Source organism: Drosophila mauritiana, chromosome X, assembly GCF_004382145.1.
Source record: "Drosophila mauritiana strain mau12 chromosome X, ASM438214v1, whole genome shotgun sequence".
NCBI lineage: Eukaryota > Metazoa > Arthropoda > Insecta > Diptera > Drosophilidae > Drosophila > Drosophila mauritiana.
The window spans coordinates 2,533,647-2,553,624 of NC_046672.1; the positions used below are offsets into that span (position 1 = coordinate 2,533,647).

Sequence of the window (19,978 nt, forward strand, 5' to 3'; positions counted from 1 at the left end):
GTGTGCTGAGTATTCAACACACGGAGAGATGGGGATACCCTACTTTTGTTTCTCCGTTATGATTCGGATCTGGTGACCACTCTAATTGCCTACCTTTTGAATACTTGTCGTCACCTTTACTGAATACTTGATATTTCTACAGATTTCACAAACACAATAGTTGGCTGGCGATAGAAACCACAAACATGGCGTTTACAAAGGTTACGATTACGGATTGTATTTCCAAGAACGACAAGTGGTACAACATCCGGATCACAACGAACGACAACAATAACGAGTGGGAAGTGAGGTAGCAAAGTTGAGTGATGATTGGGTTGTCAGGTGGAGCACAGGATGGGTTGGTACACATGTGGCTGCTGTTCGTGTGTCTAGAAGAGCAGATCCTCGTCGCCGTCCTCGTCGAGTATATTCTGCACCTCCTGCGCTTCGGCCACTTGGCCCAGGAGACGCTGCTCCGCTCGCAGCTTATCGGATGCCTTGCGAGCCTCGCGCTTCTTGTCCTGAATCTTCTTCAGTCGGTAGAACTCCTCGCGCTCCAACTCGTCCAGCTCGCTGATGATGTACTCTATGGTTCGGTTGATGCGGGGGATGATCACTGGATAGGAGAAGCATGTCAGATGCGTATCGTTTCAAGCGTTTTCAAGCAAACCCACCGTGCTCGATGGCGTTGACCCGCCGGTTGGTGACCTTGATGACATCGTCGAGGGTCACAAAGGAGGTCTGCAGGGAGGCCAGTTGGACGAGCAGGCGCACGGCGCTCTGGTAGTTCTTCTTGAGCTTGGCCAGCTGCTGGCCACCACGTGCCAGGCCGGCCAACTCATAGGTGTCCACGCCATCCGTGTAGGGCTCAAAGATGGGCAGCGTTACCCCGGCCACATTGTCCTTCTTGGTGCGGATCTTGATCTGGGCCTTGGTCACGTTCTGCAGCACAATCTGATTGATGTCGCCGGTCGTAAACTTGACCTCGGCCAAGGAGAAGGCAGCCTCCTTCATCACCTGACCCATCAGGGTCTTGGTCTGGAAAGCGGGTATGATAGGATAGTAGGGAGGATCTTCTTAGTTACACGCGCTCACCTCAATAATCTTGCCCAGAATCAGACGGAAGCGCATCTGCAGGGCATCCGCCTTTTTCTTTAGCAAACCATGTCCCTTGGTGGCGCCCGCCAAACGCGACTTCATCAGCGTTTGTGCCCTACAACATGGAGTAAAGGGGTATAGGGTTGTGGGAGCTCAGCAAGGATTAACTACTCACCCGCGCGACGGGAAGATGGGCAAACGGTCTTTGGCTGCCATCGGAAATCAAACAATATATGCCACTCAAAAAAAAAACAAGAGTACAACACGCACCACGCCAACCAAGTCAAAACTATAAATAACAACAACAAAATATTTACTAAATATACGCGACACAACGAAAATAAAATAGACGACAAAGTGGGCTACAGCGGACAGAACAGCGCGACGACAAACTGGGCCAGCGAATGAAGACTCATCGAGCGACCTGGCGAGAGAACGGCGATCTTGGGTAGGCATCACATCGCATTGGATCGGATCGGATCCGATTGGATGGTGTGGTGGCGGTAGGGGGGATTTTGGGGGCTCGGGACTCGATTCGGGCCCATCAGCTGTTCCGGAACAGCTGTCGCCCACAGCGAACGATGATGAGTATGGTGTGTCCCCACCGCAAACACCTGTAACTCGGTGGTTCTTGAGGTTCGAGATATGAAACTTGGTATGCGCACTTGGGATACTAAAATATAATCGAATATATTACAAAGAGTATCTGCTGGTCGATGGGGTTTGAGGAACACACTCTCCGTGCTAGTTAACCAATGGAAAACTGTCAGTAGTAACAATTATTTAAGCCATAACGTGAACAAATTAATTATTCGTATTCATAACAGATACGCAGCAAACAATGAAAGGCAATAGTTCCAAAATGATGCCGATGGCATGGCTGGATGGATTCTCGACATGACAATTGCTTTGTTCGGCACTTAGTAAACTTTTTGAATCAAAATTGAATCAAAGATAGACTAACTATCCCACTCAAAATTCCAAGTCTGCGCCATCAATAGTATGGGTTTCAAGAGGTTGGCTCCACGGATCCTGAACCATCCCGGTTTCCGCGGTAGAGCCACTGGGATTCCCCGTTCCAAGGTCAGTTAGTGATGCCTTCCCTTCGATAGTCAATCGATATTGACCGTTAGGGCAGATTGATTTCAATTGAATCTGATTGCCATCAATGGATGGACAACAAAGAGCAATAGCCACACGCAGCTAAACGCACTGCGTCACTGGCTGTGAAATACCTTTGTACTCCGACGACAATTTGGACGTCTCCGGATCTCAGTCTCCGGTCATGGCTACATGATACCCACCCATCCATCCGGCGCAGAGTCACGCAATTTGAATACGGTTCTTGGTGTCGTCATGTGGCCCAATTTCAGCACTTTTGTGCAGAGCGAGAAAATATAGAAGATTCAGTAACTAGACTATTTGATGCCTCGCATTGGTTTCGAGTTAACAGCTAAATTGCTCATGGCCGGAAGAAAGATTTGTTTTCAGTGTACTCTGGCCACGTGTCCGCCACAATTGGTCAACAGGGCTAATAATTAACGTAACGAATATGCATAGCAGGGAGTTGGTTACGCGGCGAGGAAGGTCAAAGTGGGCGGCACTTTTGGTCAAGCAACAGTTGGTGGCTGTCTAGACTCCACAATGAGGCAAGGTCATGCCGACTACCTATGAAATTCGTCTTCATACCATATGTATATACTAGTTACCAGTTAAGTTATACTTATAACGCATTTAAATTTAGGACATGTTTAACCCCCTATATCCAACCTCTCATATTGCGCCATATAAGCAGAGGATAACACGGGCTTTTCCCCTCACTTAATGGTGCTAACGGCACGTCCTGGTCGTCGAGAGTCAAAATCTGTATATGAGTGCGGCTTACATTGTGCGGCGGAATCAACAGTTGGTGCGTATAAGCAAAGGGCGGCACTTCGCACGTATTTTCCATGGCAAATTGGGGCGGGGGGACACTCTCGATTTCACTGTACTCCGGCACAAGTCACGAGCAGGCGGCAATCGCTCCCATTGCTCCAGTGTGCGTATGTTGCGTATACGCATGGCTGACACTCGAGGGATACGACAACAACAAGGAGAACTCGGCACCCGCTCCCTGCCCCACTTTACTTGCACCCCATCCCAGAGGACAGCATTTTTCTCATGCTTCGGCAATGAGGCAAACACGAGGGCGTACACGCAGCGAAAAGTTGGAGTCACTTGGAGTGGGTTGACCTACAAATAACCTGTGAAATAGTATTGATATTGAAGGCCAATCGTTTTCACTTACGTGTGTGCAAAGTAATTTCAATTTCCATTGGTTTGTAAGTTAGTCTGAGTATTTTCTCGACGTGTATTAACGGGAGGATGCTGGCGCTTCGCTTGGTCGGTCGGCTGCTCCAGCTGCTCCAGTCGCATTTCGCATCTGAAAGCGCCCGCAAGTAGGTTACACATTTTTTCGCCGAGCAAAACAAACAGCACTCCTCTGCCCGCCGTCCAGCTCATCCGATCCCATTGGCCACAGACGAACTGAGTAAGTGGAACTAACTTCCAAATCCAGCACCGAAATCGGTTGGCCACAGGTGACACCGCTTTGGTCGCGGTGCCTGGGATTAGGTGGCCTAAAAAGTCGCGATTATCGGAAAGGGGGCGGCATTCGTTGGGGGTGTGTCATTGGGGCAACACAAAGCATAGCGAAAGTGCACTGGGAGCGAGCGAGAGGCAAGAGGTCGAGAGTTGAAAGGACAGCCAGAGAGTTGCGACTAATTGAGTTATAGGAAAAAAGTCGCAACACATTCGACGAGCACCAAGCCCACATGTGTGTACCTAGACTTTTGCAAACGAAAATTAAAATTAAAAAATAAATAAATAGTGCTTAAATACACAGTAGGAGAAGAAAACCTTAGCCAATGCGCACTTACATCTTAAATCATCTAGATTTAATAGCAATAATATTTATAAGCTCCTCCCACAGATCTTCATTACCATCCGCAGACGATTCGGCGATTGCAGCGGCTGTGACACCATGGAGTACCAGATGATTGCACCGGAGCACAGTGAACAGGTGCTGGAGCACCTGCGCCGCAACTTCTTCGCCGACGAGCCGCTGAACAAGGCGGCCGGCTTGTGCCAGAACGGCAGCAGCTGCCCCGCCCTGGAGGCGCACTGTGCCGAGGCCATACAGCACCGGATGAGCGTGATGGCTGTGGACGCGAAGGAGAAGGGTGCCTGCAAAATAGTCGGCGTCGTCCTCAATGGCATCCTCAAGCCGGGCGACACGGCCAAGGCGCTGAGCAAGCTGGACTGCAACGACGACGCAGACTTCCGCAAGATCTTCGACTTGCTGCACAGGCACAATCTCAAGCACAATCTCTTCGAGCACTTCGACGTGGACTGCATGTTCGACGTGCGCATCCTATCGGTGGACTCGTGCTACCGTGGCCAGGGCATTGCGAATGAGCTGGTCAAGCGGTCCGTGGCGGTGGCCAGGAAGAATGGCTTCCGCCTGCTGAAGGCCGACGCCACCGGCATCTTCTCGCAGAAGATCTTTCGCTCCCATGGATTCGAGGTCTTCTCGGAGCAACCGTACATCAAGTACACGGATGAGGATGGCAAGGTGATCTTGCCCGTGGAGGCGCCCCACATCAAGTTGCAGCAGCTCTACAAGGCGATCTGCGCGGGTGACCAGGATGAGAAGAAGCAGTCGCTTTAAGGAGTCACCCGGCTGGCTCACATTTGGAACAATAATCTCATTTATTTTCTACATATACATACACGCATAATCGTTATTGGAATGTTTTCGTACTACAAATATGAAAATTAGTTGGGGGGCGTTTAACGGAAAGTTAGCTAGGAACAATTATTATTGTTCTGTGTTAAACATAACTATGAATAACATTGGATTTTCGGACTTTCCTCCGACGGTTTTTGGCGCGTCAATGGAACGCCTCTAAAATGTACGAGTAGACGCTGCCTGGCAAGTTTACATAAATATGTGTGTAATTGTTTTTTGTATGGGGACCAACTGCTAACAATACCTAAATAAAGTACACTGTTGTGCCAAAGTTAACCAGACAGCTATTTCTCTTACCTCCCACTCGAAGTCCCCCCCCAGAAGGTCTCCTCCTAAAGTCCTAATATCACAAGCGCAGATTCCAATCATCCGTTCTCATCACCTGGCAACCTGGCGACGGCAGGTACTTCTGTTCATCTGTTCATTTGTTTATCTGTTCATTTGTTCATCTATTCATCTGTTCCTCTGTTCCGCTGGCTAATCCATCTACTACTCCCTAGTTTCCTTCTTCTCGTATATGAAAATGATGTCCTCGTCGGTGCCATAGGCGCGCCGGGCCGTGTCCATGGACTCGATGAGGCAGCGACAAATGTCTGTGGAACGCAGCCAAAAACGAAAATCAATGAATTTTCAAGGACTGCTAGTAACTGGAATACTCACGGCCATCGTGGACCTCGGGATTGTGGTAGAAGAGCTTCTGGGCGGCCATGTCGTATCCGCAGAGCACCACATAGTGTCCGGCATACCTTTTGGGTCCATGGAGGCGTGTATTTTGAGCAATGCAGGGTATGTGAAAACAGCTTTTCATTCGAGTTTGAGGGTTCGTGGGTGTGGATTTAAGGTGGTTTTTGTGAATCGCCGGTGGCAAGAGGAACTCACCCGAACTTCTCCAGGACATTGCGCTTGCACACCTCGCACGTGAGCAGCGAGGCGTTGGTCAGCAGGATGACGGGACCGTGGCGGGCCAAGTGCCGCAGAATGACCTCCATGTCCACGGTGCGCTGCTCCACGCGCAGTCCGTGTGCCCGGGCGTCCTTGAACTTGCGCGTCACGCGCCGTTCGTCCTTGTCGATGATCTTGGAGTAGTACGTGTGCTGCGCGTAGTTGGGATCGATCCCCAGCGTTTGGGTGAAGTACTCGTGGCGCACCTGGCCAAGAAGAGAGTGTCAATGAAGTGAGCGAATACACATGTGCACCATGGCATGCCCACCTGGTAGCGCATCAGCAGATAGCACAGGTCGATGGTCCAGGTGCTCGAGCCGAATCCCTCCTCGCCGCACACGGCCTCAAAGTTCCCAAGGAGCTGCTCCCTTTGCTGCGCCGACAGGATCATAATGATGCAGGACAGACCGCAGTCCCAGTTGTAGCGTTGCTGGTAGTGCGTCAGGTTGTAATGCTTGCTCGGCGGCAGTCCGTTCATCCTGGCCAGCAGCTGGGCTCTTCTTGGCTTCTTGTGCTCCTCGGGTCCTCGAGTCCTTGGCTCCGTGTGCTTCGCGTGCTCCTGTGCCCGCGGCTGCGCTCCTTTGATCCTGGCGTCCAATTGGAAACTGAACTGGGAATGTTTTGGTCTGAGAATTTGCTTAAACGCTGGTCAGTGTGGCCAGGTGCAGCGGTCTGCGGAATGCCAATTGTCGGCCATGTCCAGTTGGAAATAAAGCCAATTGGAATTTTTAAACGAGTGCCGGATATTTTGTAATTAAATATTATTTATACATACATTGTAAGTCGCCAAAGGAGTTAGGTGTATTATCCTACAAATCTTGGTTGCTGCTAGAGAATTTTTGGTTTGAAATCTTAAAGGCGCATAATATGTTCTAACAATATGTAAATACTAATTAAATCTAATAAAGTTGCCAATTCAGTTAAAATTACCTGCAATTTTAAGACCAAATAACTACTGACAATTGATTTAAATTTAAATGCAACTGTACACGAAATTTCAAACATGTATGAAGCGATCTGGCAACGTCGAGCTAACTGCATGCAATTTTGCATCGATGTGCCGATGCACCCCCCTTGATTTTTTCAGCGGGAAACTAAGAGTCCCATTCTAGAATCATCCCCCAAGGACGAAAACAGCGAAAATCTCCCTAAAAAGAAAGGGGAACCGAGTAAACACGTTCCACCACCGCTGTGGCAATCCGCTGAAGGTGCGCAGCGGTCACATTGACGCGCTGACCAATTTTTAGTTATTAGTGTGACCGTGCGCATTATTATTTTCACGTGTGGCACGCAAACGAGCCAAAAAACCAAGCGGCTATTTACACAAACAAATCGCACGCCCAACAGTGAGAGCAGCCGGTGACCACCGGTAACGGGAGTAGCTGCAGTTAATCCGACAGGCCCAACGAATTCGCCCGCTAATTGGCGGCGTTCCTCTAGCCGGAACAACAAGAAGAAGAAGCACGTGTGCGGCGTGCCAAAGAGAAGGGAAAATAAACAAGCAGGCCAGGCCAAGGAGCATAAGCAGAATCCGCATCCGGAGGACATGGTGCCCATCGGAGCCGTGCACGGCGGCCATCCCGGCGTAGTGCATCCGCCACAGCAACCCCTGCCCACGGCGCCCAGCGGCCCAAACTCGCTGCAGCCGAACTCGGTGGGCCAGCCGGGGGCCACCACCTCATCGAACAGCAGCGCCTCCAACAAGAGCTCGCTCTCCGTCAAGCCCAACTACACGCTCAAGTTCACGCTGGCCGGGCACACCAAGGCGGTGTCGGCGGTCAAGTTCAGTCCGAACGGCGAGTGGCTGGCCAGCTCCTGTAAGTACAAACATCCCTACCACGAATCTCTGGCGGGAATATGATGGTATTGAACAGCTGCTGTACAGCTCTGGCAGCTCAGTTAATGGGAATTGGGATGTTTATGTTTTAAATAAGCTTTCTGTAAAGAGAAGAAGCATTTTTAGAATGCACATGGTGTTCATTCGTTCCATACATACAGCACATGCCTATTAAACTTCCACTTCTACTCCTCAGCCGCTGATAAACTAATCAAAATCTGGGGAGCCTACGATGGCAAGTTCGAGAAGACCATTTCGGGCCACAAGCTGGGCATCAGCGATGTGGCCTGGAGCTCAGACTCGCGACTCCTCGTGAGCGGCAGCGATGACAAGACGCTCAAGGTCTGGGAGCTGAGCACCGGGAAGAGCCTGAAAACCCTGAAGGGCCACAGCAACTATGTGTTCTGCTGCAACTTTAATCCGCAGTCCAATCTGATCGTCTCCGGCAGCTTCGACGAGAGCGTTCGCATATGGGATGTGCGCACCGGGAAGTGTCTGAAGACCCTACCCGCCCATTCCGATCCCGTTTCGGCGGTGCATTTCAATCGCGATGGCTCGCTGATCGTCAGCAGCAGCTACGACGGCCTCTGTCGCATATGGGACACGGCCAGTGGTCAGTGCTTGAAAACCCTGATCGACGACGACAATCCGCCCGTCAGCTTTGTGAAGTTCTCGCCCAACGGCAAGTACATCTTGGCCGCCACGCTGGATAACACGCTCAAGTTGTGGGACTACTCGAAGGGCAAGTGCCTGAAGACGTACACGGGTCACAAGAACGAGAAGTACTGCATATTCGCCAACTTCTCGGTGACGGGAGGAAAGGTGAGTTCATATCTTATGCACACTAAAACATTGAGGCTTTAACTCACAAGCGTCGATTGCAGTGGATCGTGAGTGGCAGCGAGGACAACATGGTCTACATCTGGAATCTGCAGAGCAAGGAGGTGGTGCAAAAGCTGCAGGGACACACCGACACCGTTCTGTGCACCGCCTGCCATCCCACGGAGAACATCATTGCCTCCGCGGCGCTCGAGAACGACAAGACCATCAAGCTGTGGAAGTCGGATACATAGAGTGGCTGGTATCCAGCTGGAGGACGCGCGATCGGAACACACACATACATTTCTTGGATAATATTATTATAATGCGGATCGCCTAATCGTAATTGTAACACCCCCACACCCCCCACCACACCCCTTTTTTTTGTACGCATAATTTAGAAAAAGAAGAGGAACTCTAAAATTCTACGTTTAAATCACACTTTAAACCTCACATTCTACGGCAAAACGGAAAAATCACAAACAAACAAAAAGAAAAAGTGAAAACAAAAAAACGATTAATGTATAAATATTTATTAGCCTATTGTATTGGCCACCATGCAAACGAGAATATTCCCCCAAAATTGTTTGTAACCTTTGACACAGCCACGCAAACCAACAAAACTTATATTGATCTTTCGGTGACGAGAAAACTAAATTTAAGCGAAACACATACAACAGGTGCTCGGGTCAGAATCCCAGCGCCAGAAAGAATATATATAAAATACGAAATGTAAATTTTGAATAAAAGAAAACACCGTCTCAGCGGCGCCCAAGTGTCCTTTCAACTTGCGCGCCTTTTGAGGCGAGACACTTAAATGTACAAATTGCATTTTATTCACTCAAAAGGAAGTTTCAATTCTAAAAAAGCATATAGCTAGCAAAGTTACGAAACAAACAAACCTTCATTACGGGTTAGAAGCGATAATGAGCGGGTTTAATATATTACGTTTTTCTTTAACGTAACGTTTTCTTTAAGTTATTTATTTTTAAACTTTGGCGCCTATTTGAGTGCGACCCTGCGCTGACTTGGCTTGTAGAGGGCCACACTGCCCTCTTTCGTTCAGTTTCAACGTTTGCCACTGGATTTCGATAACGGCGCGCGACGGTCACTTGGCGAAACGAAAATCGAAAAAACCGACGAATCGAAACTCGGGATGACGGATTCGACTCACTTGATTCAGAACCTTGCCGAATCCGAATGCCATGCGATGCGCGCGCCAATCCGCTGAACAACATTCGCCCAGTGAATTTTGCAATTAATTTGCAAATCAATTTCGACCCGCCGCCGTCGCGCGCACACACACACACGCAAGCACCCGCACCGCGCACACATACACACACACACATACACACCGCGACACGCGTAGTGAGAAAAAAAAGTGGCAATAAAAGCAAAAGAAGAGAAAAAATACAACGGTCGTGGGAAAATCGATTTTCCTTTTAAACAAATCGCTGCTAGTTTGGGCTTTTCCAGGCGCCTCTACTGCAATTCCTTTGCTTTTTTTTCTGTGCAAAGTACGCCGAAAGAGCGGCGTGAACCGGTGCAGAGAGAGAGCGAGTGTGAAGAGGTGAGAGAGAGGAAGGTGTTCATCGGCGGAAAATTAGCAAGGCAACAAACGTTTATAAATATAAACACATATATTCCAATATAAAAATCGCAAATATTAATGACGAGACAAGAGCGCCTGCAACAACAGCAACCACAGCAAGAACTGCAACAACAGCAGCCCAGCAACCAGGGATTATAATTTGAAAATAAACCAAACAAATCCAAATCGGCGGGAGCGACAAGGAGGAGAGGAGAGTGCGAAAGAGAGGCGCCAACAAAAGTGTATCATTTAGCAGCGGCACACCCAGGAACGCGGAAAACTCCCGCCCACCCTCGCCACGCCCCTCGCCGCCCAGCACACCCATTACCAATACCAATAACAGCAATAACAACAACAATAACAGCAGTCTGCAGCGAAGAAACGCCGAGGAAGAGGCAGACGGAGACAGATAGAAACCCAAACATTCGGACACTCGCTCTTCTTCTTCCCAATACGTTTGGCATGGAAAACATGGTGAGCAAAGAAAAGCAAGTTGTTAACTTTTCAGGGGCGTAAATCGACAGGGGTTTAGCTAATATTCATCGAGTAAATGTCCGCTTGACGAACTAGTTTAATGAGCTCAACTACCCAATTATTAAACCCATTTAACTGCGCCCTTGGCTAGCCACCCCCTCACCCACCCCCCTTTTCGACGCCCTTGGACCGCCTATTAGCACATTTCGGTTAGCAGCACTCGTTGTCGCCGTGTGTGTACATATGTATGTGCACAGCGGCGGGCAAGAAAGTAGGACTAAGTGCGAGTAATTATGCAGGGTCATAACTATGTCCTTATTACTTAAGATGAGCCGCATTACCAAATCAGGCATTGGCAGTACTTTTGTTGCCATGAGAAAAGAAAGTCCTAGACTTTGCAGCACAGCCGTGTCTGTTTGCTCGCGTGTTTTTGTGTAATTTCGTTCCCATGTGGCAATGTGACCTGTTAACTTGGAAAGTTACCCGTTGGATCTCGTGACTCTCGTCTGCATCCAATATTCATAGCCAGCGGCGAATGTCCTTGAGCAAGGGATTGGCCCCCATTTAACCCCCGACGGGCGCAGCAGGGCGTGCGCCTAACCCTTATGCCGCCGCTCCCTCGATGACGTACAGTCAACACGGCGAGCGAAATAAGAATGCAGGATGTGTATGATGTTGATGATGTTTATGTGCACATATGCACATGCATAAGATAAACATATATATGCTCAATGGCTCCATTGTGGAAGCATTGACAACTCGGCGGTGTAAACAAAGTTAGCTTCGTATTTAGAGCGCAAGAAGGGTTTCCGTTGAACGGAAACGTAGACTTTAGCAAACAACTGGGATTGTATTTCGGTTTCCTACCTAAGTAGGTTTCCAAGATTCTAAGGCTTTACTTTAAGCAAACGTTGATAAACACGAATGGAGGAGCAACGACCATATAATTTCCTACTAAGACCACGCCTACAGCAACTTGATCCGCTGCACTTTCTGGCGAGCTGCTGCAGATAAGGAGAAATGTAGGCTTTAGCTGGTAAACAAACTGGGAAACAGTACAATGTGGCACACCTTTGTGGCGAGCTTACTTGTCCGACGAGGGAACTTTCCGTTTAGCTACCGGCTACTGTATTTGTCATTGTGTTTACTCGGCGGACTGCTCTGTGCGGTCCAGTTGTCCAGTTGTCCAGTTCTTGCCCTAATCGAAGGGATGGGGGCCCACCGTTTGCATGGCCCCCTTTTGCAACTGGCGGCCTGCACTCGAGGAAACCTGCCCACATTTCACTTGTGGCCACCATAAACGAGTGCTGATTGTGTGCTCTGCCCGCGCTTATCTACGCACGGACACAGACGCATGTTTGTCGCTGTTTGCTCAGTCCATTGCGATAAGCGATGTGGCTCTCTGCCGCTGGTCTCTTTTCTTTCTTGCGTGTCAGCCCTCGATTTGTGGCCAAAAAGCTGCTCAGTGGGCTGGTGACATAGCACGCCTGGTGGTGCTCGGTCCATGTCCTAGGTGCCATCCTGCCCCACCTCCTGACCTGGCCATGATGTCATGTCGGGGGAAGCACCTGCCTGACCTACTGCTAATGTGCGCTCCTAGTTTTCGACATGCAATTATCCTATCCGTCCATCTGCTCCGCTTCCAGCGACGCCAATGAACTAGGCTTACAACGAACCGCCATCTGATATCGAGTCCATTTGCATGTCCAGCTCCACGATGATGTCATACTGGAACTTATAGTCCCACCGACCATCTGAATAGGTGCCCTTGACTTGGCATTGTCCTCCTGTACACTCCAAATGTCCTATCTACGATAGTGTATTCAGTGCATCTGCAGACATACATGCGTATCTTTGCCTTTTGGAATCCCCATTTGCCTGGCCCATGACGACATTTCGACAGAAGTAACACATTCGGAACGACTGTCCTACGGAAACCGAGTGCAAATGCTCCGGAATTAGTCACCCACTGTGGCAGACACTCACCATTATCAGAACTCGTTGTTGTGTGATTCAAATGATTCAAGAGTTGGACGGACAGCCGAGCTGTGATTACGACGTAATCAAGCAGTACGCACAAAGAAATAAGTATGTTTTATTGTTGGGAGCTAAGAACTTAAATAAATATGCTGGTCTGCAGGAAATGCGACACAATATAGATCACAATTGCTTGGAAAGCGTGCAAATCATAAACTAGATATGGGCACTCCCCCCGGAGAAACCCACACAAAACATTCAGATCAAATTGGGGCTAGAAACGGAAACCACTCAAGTGACGTTCGATGCACCAACGATGAGTTGGCCCAGATCAGTGCAGTTCCTTGCCAGTTGGCTGGATCGTGGCCAAGAGCGTAGTGATTGCTGCAGGCGATTCCTCTACGTGTACCAACCAAGTACTTAGTGCCAACATTGGTTAGCGGCGCTCTGCCCTCCGCTGATTGTGTTCTGCGCTTGATAACGTATTTAATTTATTATTATGACTGCGCACACACACACGGGGACGGCGTATAGCGTAGCGTATGGGCAGGTGTACCTGGTGTACCTGACCGATTTCCATGGAGCTTAGTGTGCCGGCGACCGTCTTCGGAGCTCCAAGCACGAGAGGAGTACTCACAAATCGCGCGTACTAAACGAATCCCATTCAGTCGAAAACGTGCAGCGAATCAAAGCGAACAAAAAACGAAAAAACAACGAACTATAGTCAAATCGGAAAAGAGAAAAAAACAAATAAATAAATAAAAAAAATAAAAAAATAAAAAACAGAAAACGAATACGAATACGCGCGATTATGGACTGGTGAGCGGGGCGCTTCGATGGCGTGGGGGTGGTGGGTTGGTATTGGGACCTAAACACCTGGAACGATCCCCTGTGAAGCGGGGATTTCCCATTCATGGAGCACGCCGCTGGACTTTGACATTGACTGCAGCGGTGCGGTGCTCAGGGAGAAATGTTGCGAGTGGCGGCAAATCGATATTAAATGGACGCGAATCATTATCAGAAATGTGCGCTTGCAGGACTTTGAGTTGAGGATGATCTGTGGGGCAGTAACTTTGTGAGCTATATACATTCGCACGATGTTACATAAGGTAGTTGGATAATGCAAGGTTGGGCGGGCGCAGTTAAGGCACTACTTTAATTGGCTTCTAGGCCAGTCGGCCGTTCGAGAGACGTGCTAATTAATGGCCACCGTCGTTCGGAGGGGGCGTGGCGGGCAAAGGGGCGCACTATTAACTTGGCTAATGGAAACGCTGCTCGAGTGGCCAACGCGATGTGACTCAGGGCAGGTGCTCACGATTAGATTTCCCGCGACCAGGCTGCACTTGGAGAGCTGCTCATCGCTGCTTTCAACTGGAATTGTGCCCGGGAACAATGTGCCGCGGCAATTAACCAGTATATCAGTATATCAGCAATGGCATCGCGCACCACAGTGGTTATCGCCAGCGAATTGTTCGCAAATAAAAGTTATGCATTAAGTTGGACAATCTTTCGATTGGCACTCGAAGGAACCAAGAGCGATAGCATTAGCCAAGAAGGAGGACCACATCTTCGCACCGGCAAGGTAGTGATCACTGGCTCAGTTTCTTGTTCACCTGCTCAAGCGTTTGCACTTTCGATTTTGTTTCGCCCCCACCGCCCAAACCCATGTGTGCACCAGCCACCCACTGTATTCGATTTTGTGCACTGCCCTGCAATCGCTGGAGCGTTGCATTCATTTTCATTTTCATTTTCTCGCAGTTAGTTGCGAAAAAAGAAAACAAACAAAGCGAATGAGAGGCGCGATATATAGTATAGTAAAGTGCTATTGTTTAAATGATTGCACCCAGTCAGTCAGCCAGTCAGACAGTCAGACAGTCGGGCAGTCCGATTTGGTTTTTTTATATAAGCGCGGACCGGTTATCGCGAGCAATCCAAGTTCATTACGCCCCCAACAACAAGGGCCCGGGTTAATCTGCGGCTGGTCTCTCCGGAGTTGCCGTTGAACCCGCTCCTCCTCCGGCCGAATGATTCATTCGCACGCGGAATCTCGATCGCGGATCTGGCGGTGATAAGCGCAGCGCGCTGGAGTCATTGGATTTGAATTTGGACGTGGATTTGGATGTGGTTTCCAGCCATTTCGGATGGCCTGTCATGCCTGATGGCATCGGCCAGCTCTGACGTACAAACGCATGTATCTGGGATTTCGCAATTGTCGAAGGCCGTCGCTTATCGTCAACGGATTGTAAACTGTGTACTCGGTTGCGGGTCCGATTCGCCGTGCGAAGAGTTTCTTATCAGGTTGTCTGAAGTGTCACAATAGCCGGCCAAGTACGGTGGCCACCGGCTAGGGTGGACAGCAAAAGATATGCAAAGACACAATGGTCGGACAGAAGGGGGTATCTTAAATATATACTCAAGTAGGATGCCTTACATGACAAAGATCACAGTTGTATACATACATATATGTATAAGTCCACCGAGTACTCACTGTTCCACTCGAAATCGGAGCTCTGTTCCATTTGGAACAGCTCACATGAGCCTCTAATCCAGAGACCCTAGGGAATCGTAAACATTTGATTGTTATAGCCAGCCCTCGATATTGTGTGTTATTGCCGCTGAAAACGACACACCGCAAAACCTCCCAAGTTTGTGGGTTCCTATTGCTCCTGGGTGGTGGCACCCCTCCGCCAATTGAGGCGATGTCAGTGGATAAATCGATATGGGGCGTGTGTAATCTTTATGTGCCCACCCCACCATTGGACAACGCCCCAGACTGTGGAGTACACTCCCGTGGAACTCGAATCGATGGAAAATTTCGCTGGCACTTGGTCAGATATTTTCGTTATTGGACTTGGACCTGGTTCCTTGGTTCCCTGGTCAAGGGCCTCGATTCGTCTCGATTCCAAGTGCATGAGCATGAGTCAGCCATCATGGAATGGAATGTGTGTGTACAAAATTCCGACCTATTGTGATTTCCCTTTTGTTCAACTTCCTTTCTTTTCCATTCATCAATATAATACACAGTTGTATATATTGCTTATACGAGATTTGAGAATTCATATTTATAGAATTGGCTCCGAAAGTCGCCAGAATCCTATATTTAGATTAGATTAGGAATATTTTCTTTCAATTCGAGTTAATTGGACCACATGAGATTGTCGGTACTCCGATCCATAATTGTGGTTAATTGCTTCTATGGCATTGCAAATTGAAGTGCGAAGGGAAATCAAGTCCACGAATTTATGTATATATGTTGGACTATTTGACAAATGATTGATGATTATTGGAAACGAGTGTTCTTATCGCCGCCTATTTGATTTCCAGCTCCCCTAAATTCACGCGATAGTGCCAATCAAACGCTGCTACTCTGAGTACTTCCTGGTATCCCCAGTTTTTTTTTTTTTTTTGTTTTTTTGAAATGCCTCTAATCATATGAAATGAACGACCTGCCAGCGACAAATGGAAACATTTGCAAACACACAATATGGATGTTCTTTAAATAATACAGATGGCCAGTCCTTATCCGCGTGGCTGGCCGAGAGTTCCCCTTTCCCCCAAAAAATTGCCAAGGCAAGAACGATAAACACTCGATATGATGTGTACCAATTGTAATCAAATCGTTGCCATTTGAACCCGCTCAATTGCTGCCCATGATGATGATGCGGGCTTTATGGAAAATAGATGGAATGCGGAGAAGCTGAATGGCCGCATGGCTGGCTGCTGGTTATGTGATCAATAGTTCTATGGGCCGCCGGGCACGCGATGATGGAGATGATTAACAAGTTTCCATGGCGGTGGGGCAGGGAAGGCCCGCCCAAATACTCAGTTCTAATTCAATCATACGAGTAAAATGTGACCGATGTGAAAGGTTAAAAAAATTAAGTATACTATACAGCCGGGCCAGCAGCACTAATTCATTTTTAATGCCAGATTACGAGTCACAGCGGCGAGGCGGGATGCCAATTGTGTGGCATATTTGGTGGGATTCTGAGGGCTGATAAGGGCTAACGAAATGCTACCATGCTCGCTTTCCATTTAGAACTCGATACTAATGCCAAAACCTCTTGTTTCCGTTCCAATCGCAGAAATGTCTGACCAGGAAACAGAGCTGAGAGTCTCAAATGCAAGAAAGCCAACGCCTGCGGCAGCAACCACGTCCAAGTTCACCAACAGCTGAAGAGGAAGCGGAGGAGACGAGACCGCGGAGCAGCACAGCCAGGAGCTGATAGAGCATCCGGAGCACCACACATATTGACCCGGGGTGCCTGGACCAACCAACTTCCGTTCCGCTCGGCGGCAATCGCTGAGCTTCAGGCACAAACAAACTTACAAACCCTTAGTATCTTTAGCCGGGTAGCCGGGTAGCTGACTCATCCACCATCGTTTGAGTCGGGATCGAACGAACGAACTAACGAAAAAACAAGGCAGATAAGGATTCCAGATTGCGGAATTGCCAGATTGCCAGAGCACAAGTCTACTTAAGGCTGGAGGACCATAGCCACTTAAGTTACGTTATTACACACAAAAACTAAAAACTAAAAACTAAAAACAGAAAACAGAAAACAAAAAACCAGACGCAACCCGCAAACCAAGATGAACTCCACCACAAAGCATCTGCTGCACTGCGCACTGCTCATCACTGTGATAGTTACCTTCGAAGTATTCTCCGGCGGTATTAAGATTGACGAGAACTCGTTCACGCTCGTGGATCCTTGGACTGAATACGGCCAGTTGGCCACGGTTCTGCTGTACTTACTGCGCTTTCTCACGCTGCTCACGCTGCCCCAGGTGCTGTTCAACTTCTGCGGCCTGGTATTCTACAATGCCTTCCCCGAGAAGGTCGTCCTCAAGGGCAGCCCCCTGCTGGCGCCCTTCATCTGCATCCGTGTGGTCACGCGCGGCGACTTCCCGGACCTGGTGAAGACGAATGTGCTGCGCAACATGAACACCTGCCTAGACACGGGACTGGAGAACTTTCTCATCGAGGTGGTCACGGACAAGGCGGTGAATCTGTCGCAGCATCGACGCATCCGGGAGATCGTGGTGCCCAAGGAGTACAAGACGAGAACCGGCGCGTTGTTCAAGTCGCGCGCCCTGCAGTATTGCCTGGAGGATAATGTGAACGTGCTGAACGACAGCGACTGGATCGTCCACCTGGATGAGGAGACGCTGCTCACGGAGAATTCGGTGCGTGGAATCATTAACTTTGTGCTGGATGGCAAGCACCCGTTTGGCCAGGGCCTGATCACCTATGCCAACGAGAACGTGGTCAATTGGCTGACCACCTTGGCGGACAGCTTTCGGGTCTCCGATGATATGGGCAAGCTGCGCCTGCAGTTCAAGCTCTTCCACAAGCCGCTCTTCAGTTGGAAGGGCAGCTATGTGGTCACCCAGGTGAGTAATTCCCTACGTTTCGTTGCTCGATTTGTGGGCGAATGAGTGGGCCTTTGGGGAATTCCACTCACTACTTTCCCAACGGTCTTTTATCAACCGTGACAGCTCAGTAAGCTCTGAACGGAAAGCAATCTAATTCCTGCACTCACGACACGAATGAGAAATCGCAGGCATTTCCAAGGGGCATTCTTATGGCATTTGTTGTGCCATAGGAATGAAATCACACTTGCACAAGGTTTCAATCATATTATGCCCACAAATCGAACTACAACTACATATATGCGTGTACTAACTAATCTTCATTATGCTAGGTGAGTGCTGAGCGTTCAGTGTCCTTTGACAACGGCATCGACGGCTCGGTGGCCGAGGATTGCTTCTTCGCGATGCGTGCCTTCAGCCAGGGATACACGTTCAACTTCATCGAGGGCGAGATGTACGAGAAGTCGCCGTTCACGCTGCTGGACTTCCTGCAGCAGAGGAAGCGTTGGCTCCAGGGCATCCTGCTGGTGGTGCACTCCAAGATGATCCCCTTCAAGCACAAGCTCCTGCTGGGCATCAGTGTCTATTCGTGGGTCACCATGCCGCTGTCCACGTCGAACATCATCTTTGCGGCACTGTATCCCATTCCCTGCCCCAATCTGGTTGACTTCGTGTGCGCCTTCATCGCGGCCATTAATATCTACATGTACGTCTTTGGCGTAATCAAGTCCTTTTCGCTGTACCGCTTCGGTTTGTTCCGATTCCTGGCCTGCGTGCTGGGTGCGGTGTGCACGATACCCGTGAATGTGGTCATCGAGAATGTGGCCGTCATTTGGGGCCTGGTGGGCAAGAAGCACAAGTTCTATGTGGTTCAGAAGGACGTGCGCGTACTGGAGACTGTCTAGGATATTGTGGAACTGGCGAAGGGAGTCATCGAGTGCAGCCATGGTCATCATATCGCCCCCAGAAACCAAAAACCAAATTAAGCAAGGCAAAAACAAACGAAATTTCGCACAATTCGGCCAGGCTCAGTGCGTTGTCCTGGCACAATCTGATTGATTTACTTTATTTGTACATTTTATAAGCATAAGAGTCACTCAACAACCACACCCACACCCACACGCACACCACATACACCACCTGCACACACGCACATATAATTGTTGTTTCGTTCTAAAGTCATGGTCATTCGCAACATTGCCAAAAAGAAAAAGGAAATCAGATCAGATCATCGTAGCAGCAATCAGCACGGATTACAAGCGTACCAGGGTGTCCGACCCAAAGAACAAATGCAATAGACAACGTCTTGGAGCGAGATCTATGATCTAGTGCATCACTCACTAGAAGATGCAACTGCAATACAACAACAATTGGGGCAATAACAATGATGCAAGAGAACCACACGCGAAAACTCTCCATTAAGTGTAATTTCATTATATATATTTTTTTTTTGTATAGTCTGTAGTGAAAGAAATGCGCTATATTTATATAAACGTAAATATTGTATGTACATTGTAGATTTATTATTACAATTACGATTATTTAAAAATGTGTACATTGATGTATTGAAAATCTGTTAAATATCATTCACACCGAAACCAAGGTTAAAAACAAAAAGCGAAGCAAACTTAAATGTTTAGACTTATGTACTTACGTGCGCAAATTTTGATGTACTTGTGAGCAGTTTGGCCTATGTAAATACGTCATTCACCACAGGATGTATGCCCCGAGAGCCGGGAGGATCAGGATCGCCCACTTTCCGCATCCTTCCGAAGACCTTCTTCAGCCCGGAGAAGTCGGGTGTGAATGATATGATCGTGATTTGAGAAGAGGTCCTCGATCCTCTCGGGGAGCCCCCTTCGAATTTCGTTGTTCTTATTTTTTAGTTGGAGTACTCTGTTTTAGTCACATTTCCTTTGTTTGCCTCTGTCATTCTGTTAATCTGTTATCGGTGCTTTGAAACCCACGCCCAAATCACTCACGCCCCCTGAAAATGTGGAGCACGTGAGTTGCAGTCACCTCGTAAATCCCAAAAACAAAGAAAAAAGAAAAGGCGAAAAAGGATGTCTCGTCCACTCACACACACACACCACCAATA

At 48.7% G+C, this 19,978-nt stretch overlaps 5 protein-coding genes across 10 annotated transcripts; 3 read left to right on the plus strand and 2 right to left on the minus strand.

The window, feature by feature from the left end:
• Window positions 1–160: 160 nt before the first annotated feature.
• On the minus strand, window positions 161–5,244 carry LOC117147513 (probable V-type proton ATPase subunit D 2). The gene is made up of 5 exons (XM_033314428.1): window positions 5,165–5,244; window positions 1,253–1,366; window positions 1,075–1,192; window positions 654–1,017; window positions 161–595 (listed from the first exon to the last, which is right to left on the minus strand). Exons 2-5 carry the CDS (start codon window positions 1,291–1,293, stop codon window positions 369–371), a joined length of 750 nt encoding a protein of 249 aa, XP_033170319.1. The 5' UTR covers window positions 1,294–1,366; window positions 5,165–5,244; the 3' UTR covers window positions 161–368.
• Window positions 1,903–5,143, plus strand: LOC117147512 (dopamine N-acetyltransferase). Of its 4 annotated transcripts, none has more exons than XM_033314423.1 (2): window positions 1,903–2,160; window positions 4,049–5,143. In XM_033314423.1, exons 1-2 carry the CDS (start codon window positions 2,080–2,082, stop codon window positions 4,784–4,786), a joined length of 819 nt encoding a protein of 272 aa, XP_033170314.1. In that variant the 5' UTR covers window positions 1,903–2,079; the 3' UTR covers window positions 4,787–5,143. The 4 variants fall into 4 exon arrangements, with proteins under 4 accessions (XP_033170314.1, XP_033170316.1, XP_033170315.1 ...); XM_033314425.1 differs by lacking the exon at window positions 1,903–2,160 and adding an exon at window positions 2,358–3,892 and having other exon boundaries at window positions 4,037–5,143; XM_033314424.1 differs by lacking the exon at window positions 1,903–2,160 and adding an exon at window positions 2,358–3,892.
• Window positions 4,828–6,481, minus strand: LOC117147514 (protein GUCD1). 2 transcript variants are annotated; one of them, XM_033314430.1, is made up of 4 exons: window positions 6,078–6,480; window positions 5,747–6,015; window positions 5,528–5,613; window positions 4,828–5,460 (listed from the first exon to the last, which is right to left on the minus strand). In XM_033314430.1, exons 1-4 carry the CDS (start codon window positions 6,285–6,287, stop codon window positions 5,357–5,359), a joined length of 669 nt encoding a protein of 222 aa, XP_033170321.1. In that variant the 5' UTR covers window positions 6,288–6,480; the 3' UTR covers window positions 4,828–5,356. The 2 variants fall into 2 exon arrangements, with proteins under 2 accessions (XP_033170321.1, XP_033170320.1); XM_033314429.1 differs by having other exon boundaries at window positions 5,163–5,460; window positions 5,528–5,667; window positions 6,078–6,481.
• Window positions 6,482–7,061: 580 nt separating this feature from the next.
• On the plus strand, window positions 7,062–8,871 carry LOC117147031 (protein will die slowly). Its single transcript, XM_033313725.1, has 3 exons — window positions 7,062–7,626; window positions 7,843–8,468; window positions 8,531–8,871. Exons 1-3 carry the CDS (start codon window positions 7,356–7,358, stop codon window positions 8,717–8,719), a joined length of 1,086 nt encoding a protein of 361 aa, XP_033169616.1. The 5' UTR covers window positions 7,062–7,355; the 3' UTR covers window positions 8,720–8,871.
• A 681-nt stretch (window positions 8,872–9,552) lies between these two features.
• Window positions 9,553–19,916, plus strand: LOC117147030 (beta-1,4-mannosyltransferase egh). 2 transcript variants are annotated; one of them, XM_033313723.1, is made up of 3 exons: window positions 9,553–10,530; window positions 16,593–17,901; window positions 18,213–19,916. In XM_033313723.1, the coding sequence occupies exons 2-3, from the start codon at window positions 17,101–17,103 to the stop codon at window positions 18,783–18,785; spliced, it is 1,374 nt and encodes a 457-aa protein (XP_033169614.1). In that variant the 5' UTR covers window positions 9,553–10,530; window positions 16,593–17,100; the 3' UTR covers window positions 18,786–19,916. The 2 variants fall into 2 exon arrangements, with proteins under 2 accessions (XP_033169614.1, XP_033169615.1); XM_033313724.1 differs by lacking the exon at window positions 9,553–10,530 and adding an exon at window positions 13,033–13,326.
• Window positions 19,917–19,978: the final 62 nt, after the last annotated feature.

What these genes read in the sequence shown, in the direction of transcription:
- LOC117147513 (XM_033314428.1), bottom strand. Translation starts at nt 1,293, where the DNA reads ATGGCAGCCAAAGACCGTTTGCCCATCTTCCCGTCGCGCGG. An exon ending in TTCTGGGCAAGATTATTGAG is followed by an intron (nt 1,018 to 1,074) that starts GTGAGCGCGTGT and finishes CCCGCTTTCCAG; the next exon opens with ACCAAGACCCTGATGGGTCA. An exon ending in GGTCAACGCCATCGAGCACG is followed by an intron (nt 596 to 653) that starts GTGGGTTTGCTT and finishes TCTCCTATCCAG; the next exon opens with TGATCATCCCCCGCATCAAC.
- LOC117147512 (XM_033314423.1), top strand. Translation starts at nt 2,080, where the DNA reads ATGGGTTTCAAGAGGTTGGCTCCACGGATCCTGAACCATCCCGGTTTC. An exon ending in CTGGGATTCCCCGTTCCAAG is followed by an intron (nt 2,161 to 4,048) that starts GTCAGTTAGTGA and finishes CTCCTCCCACAG; the next exon opens with ATCTTCATTACCATCCGCAG.
- LOC117147514 (XM_033314429.1), bottom strand. Translation starts at nt 6,287, where the DNA reads ATGAACGGACTGCCGCCGAGCAAGCATTACAACCTGACGCACTACCAG. An exon ending in ATCTGCTGATGCGCTACCAG is followed by an intron (nt 6,016 to 6,077) that starts GTGGGCATGCCA and finishes CTTCTTGGCCAG; the next exon opens with GTGCGCCACGAGTACTTCAC. An exon ending in TCCCGAGGTCCACGATGGCC is followed by an intron (nt 5,461 to 5,527) that starts GTGAGTATTCCA and finishes TGCGTTCCACAG; the next exon opens with ACATTTGTCGCTGCCTCATC.
- LOC117147031 (XM_033313725.1), top strand. Translation starts at nt 7,356, where the DNA reads ATGGTGCCCATCGGAGCCGTGCACGGCGGCCATCCCGGCGTAGTGCAT. An exon ending in CGAGTGGCTGGCCAGCTCCT is followed by an intron (nt 7,627 to 7,842) that starts GTAAGTACAAAC and finishes TCTACTCCTCAG; the next exon opens with CCGCTGATAAACTAATCAAA. An exon ending in TCTCGGTGACGGGAGGAAAG is followed by an intron (nt 8,469 to 8,530) that starts GTGAGTTCATAT and finishes CGTCGATTGCAG; the next exon opens with TGGATCGTGAGTGGCAGCGA.
- LOC117147030 (XM_033313723.1), top strand. Translation starts at nt 17,101, where the DNA reads ATGAACTCCACCACAAAGCATCTGCTGCACTGCGCACTGCTCATCACT. An exon ending in GCAGCTATGTGGTCACCCAG is followed by an intron (nt 17,902 to 18,212) that starts GTGAGTAATTCC and finishes TCATTATGCTAG; the next exon opens with GTGAGTGCTGAGCGTTCAGT.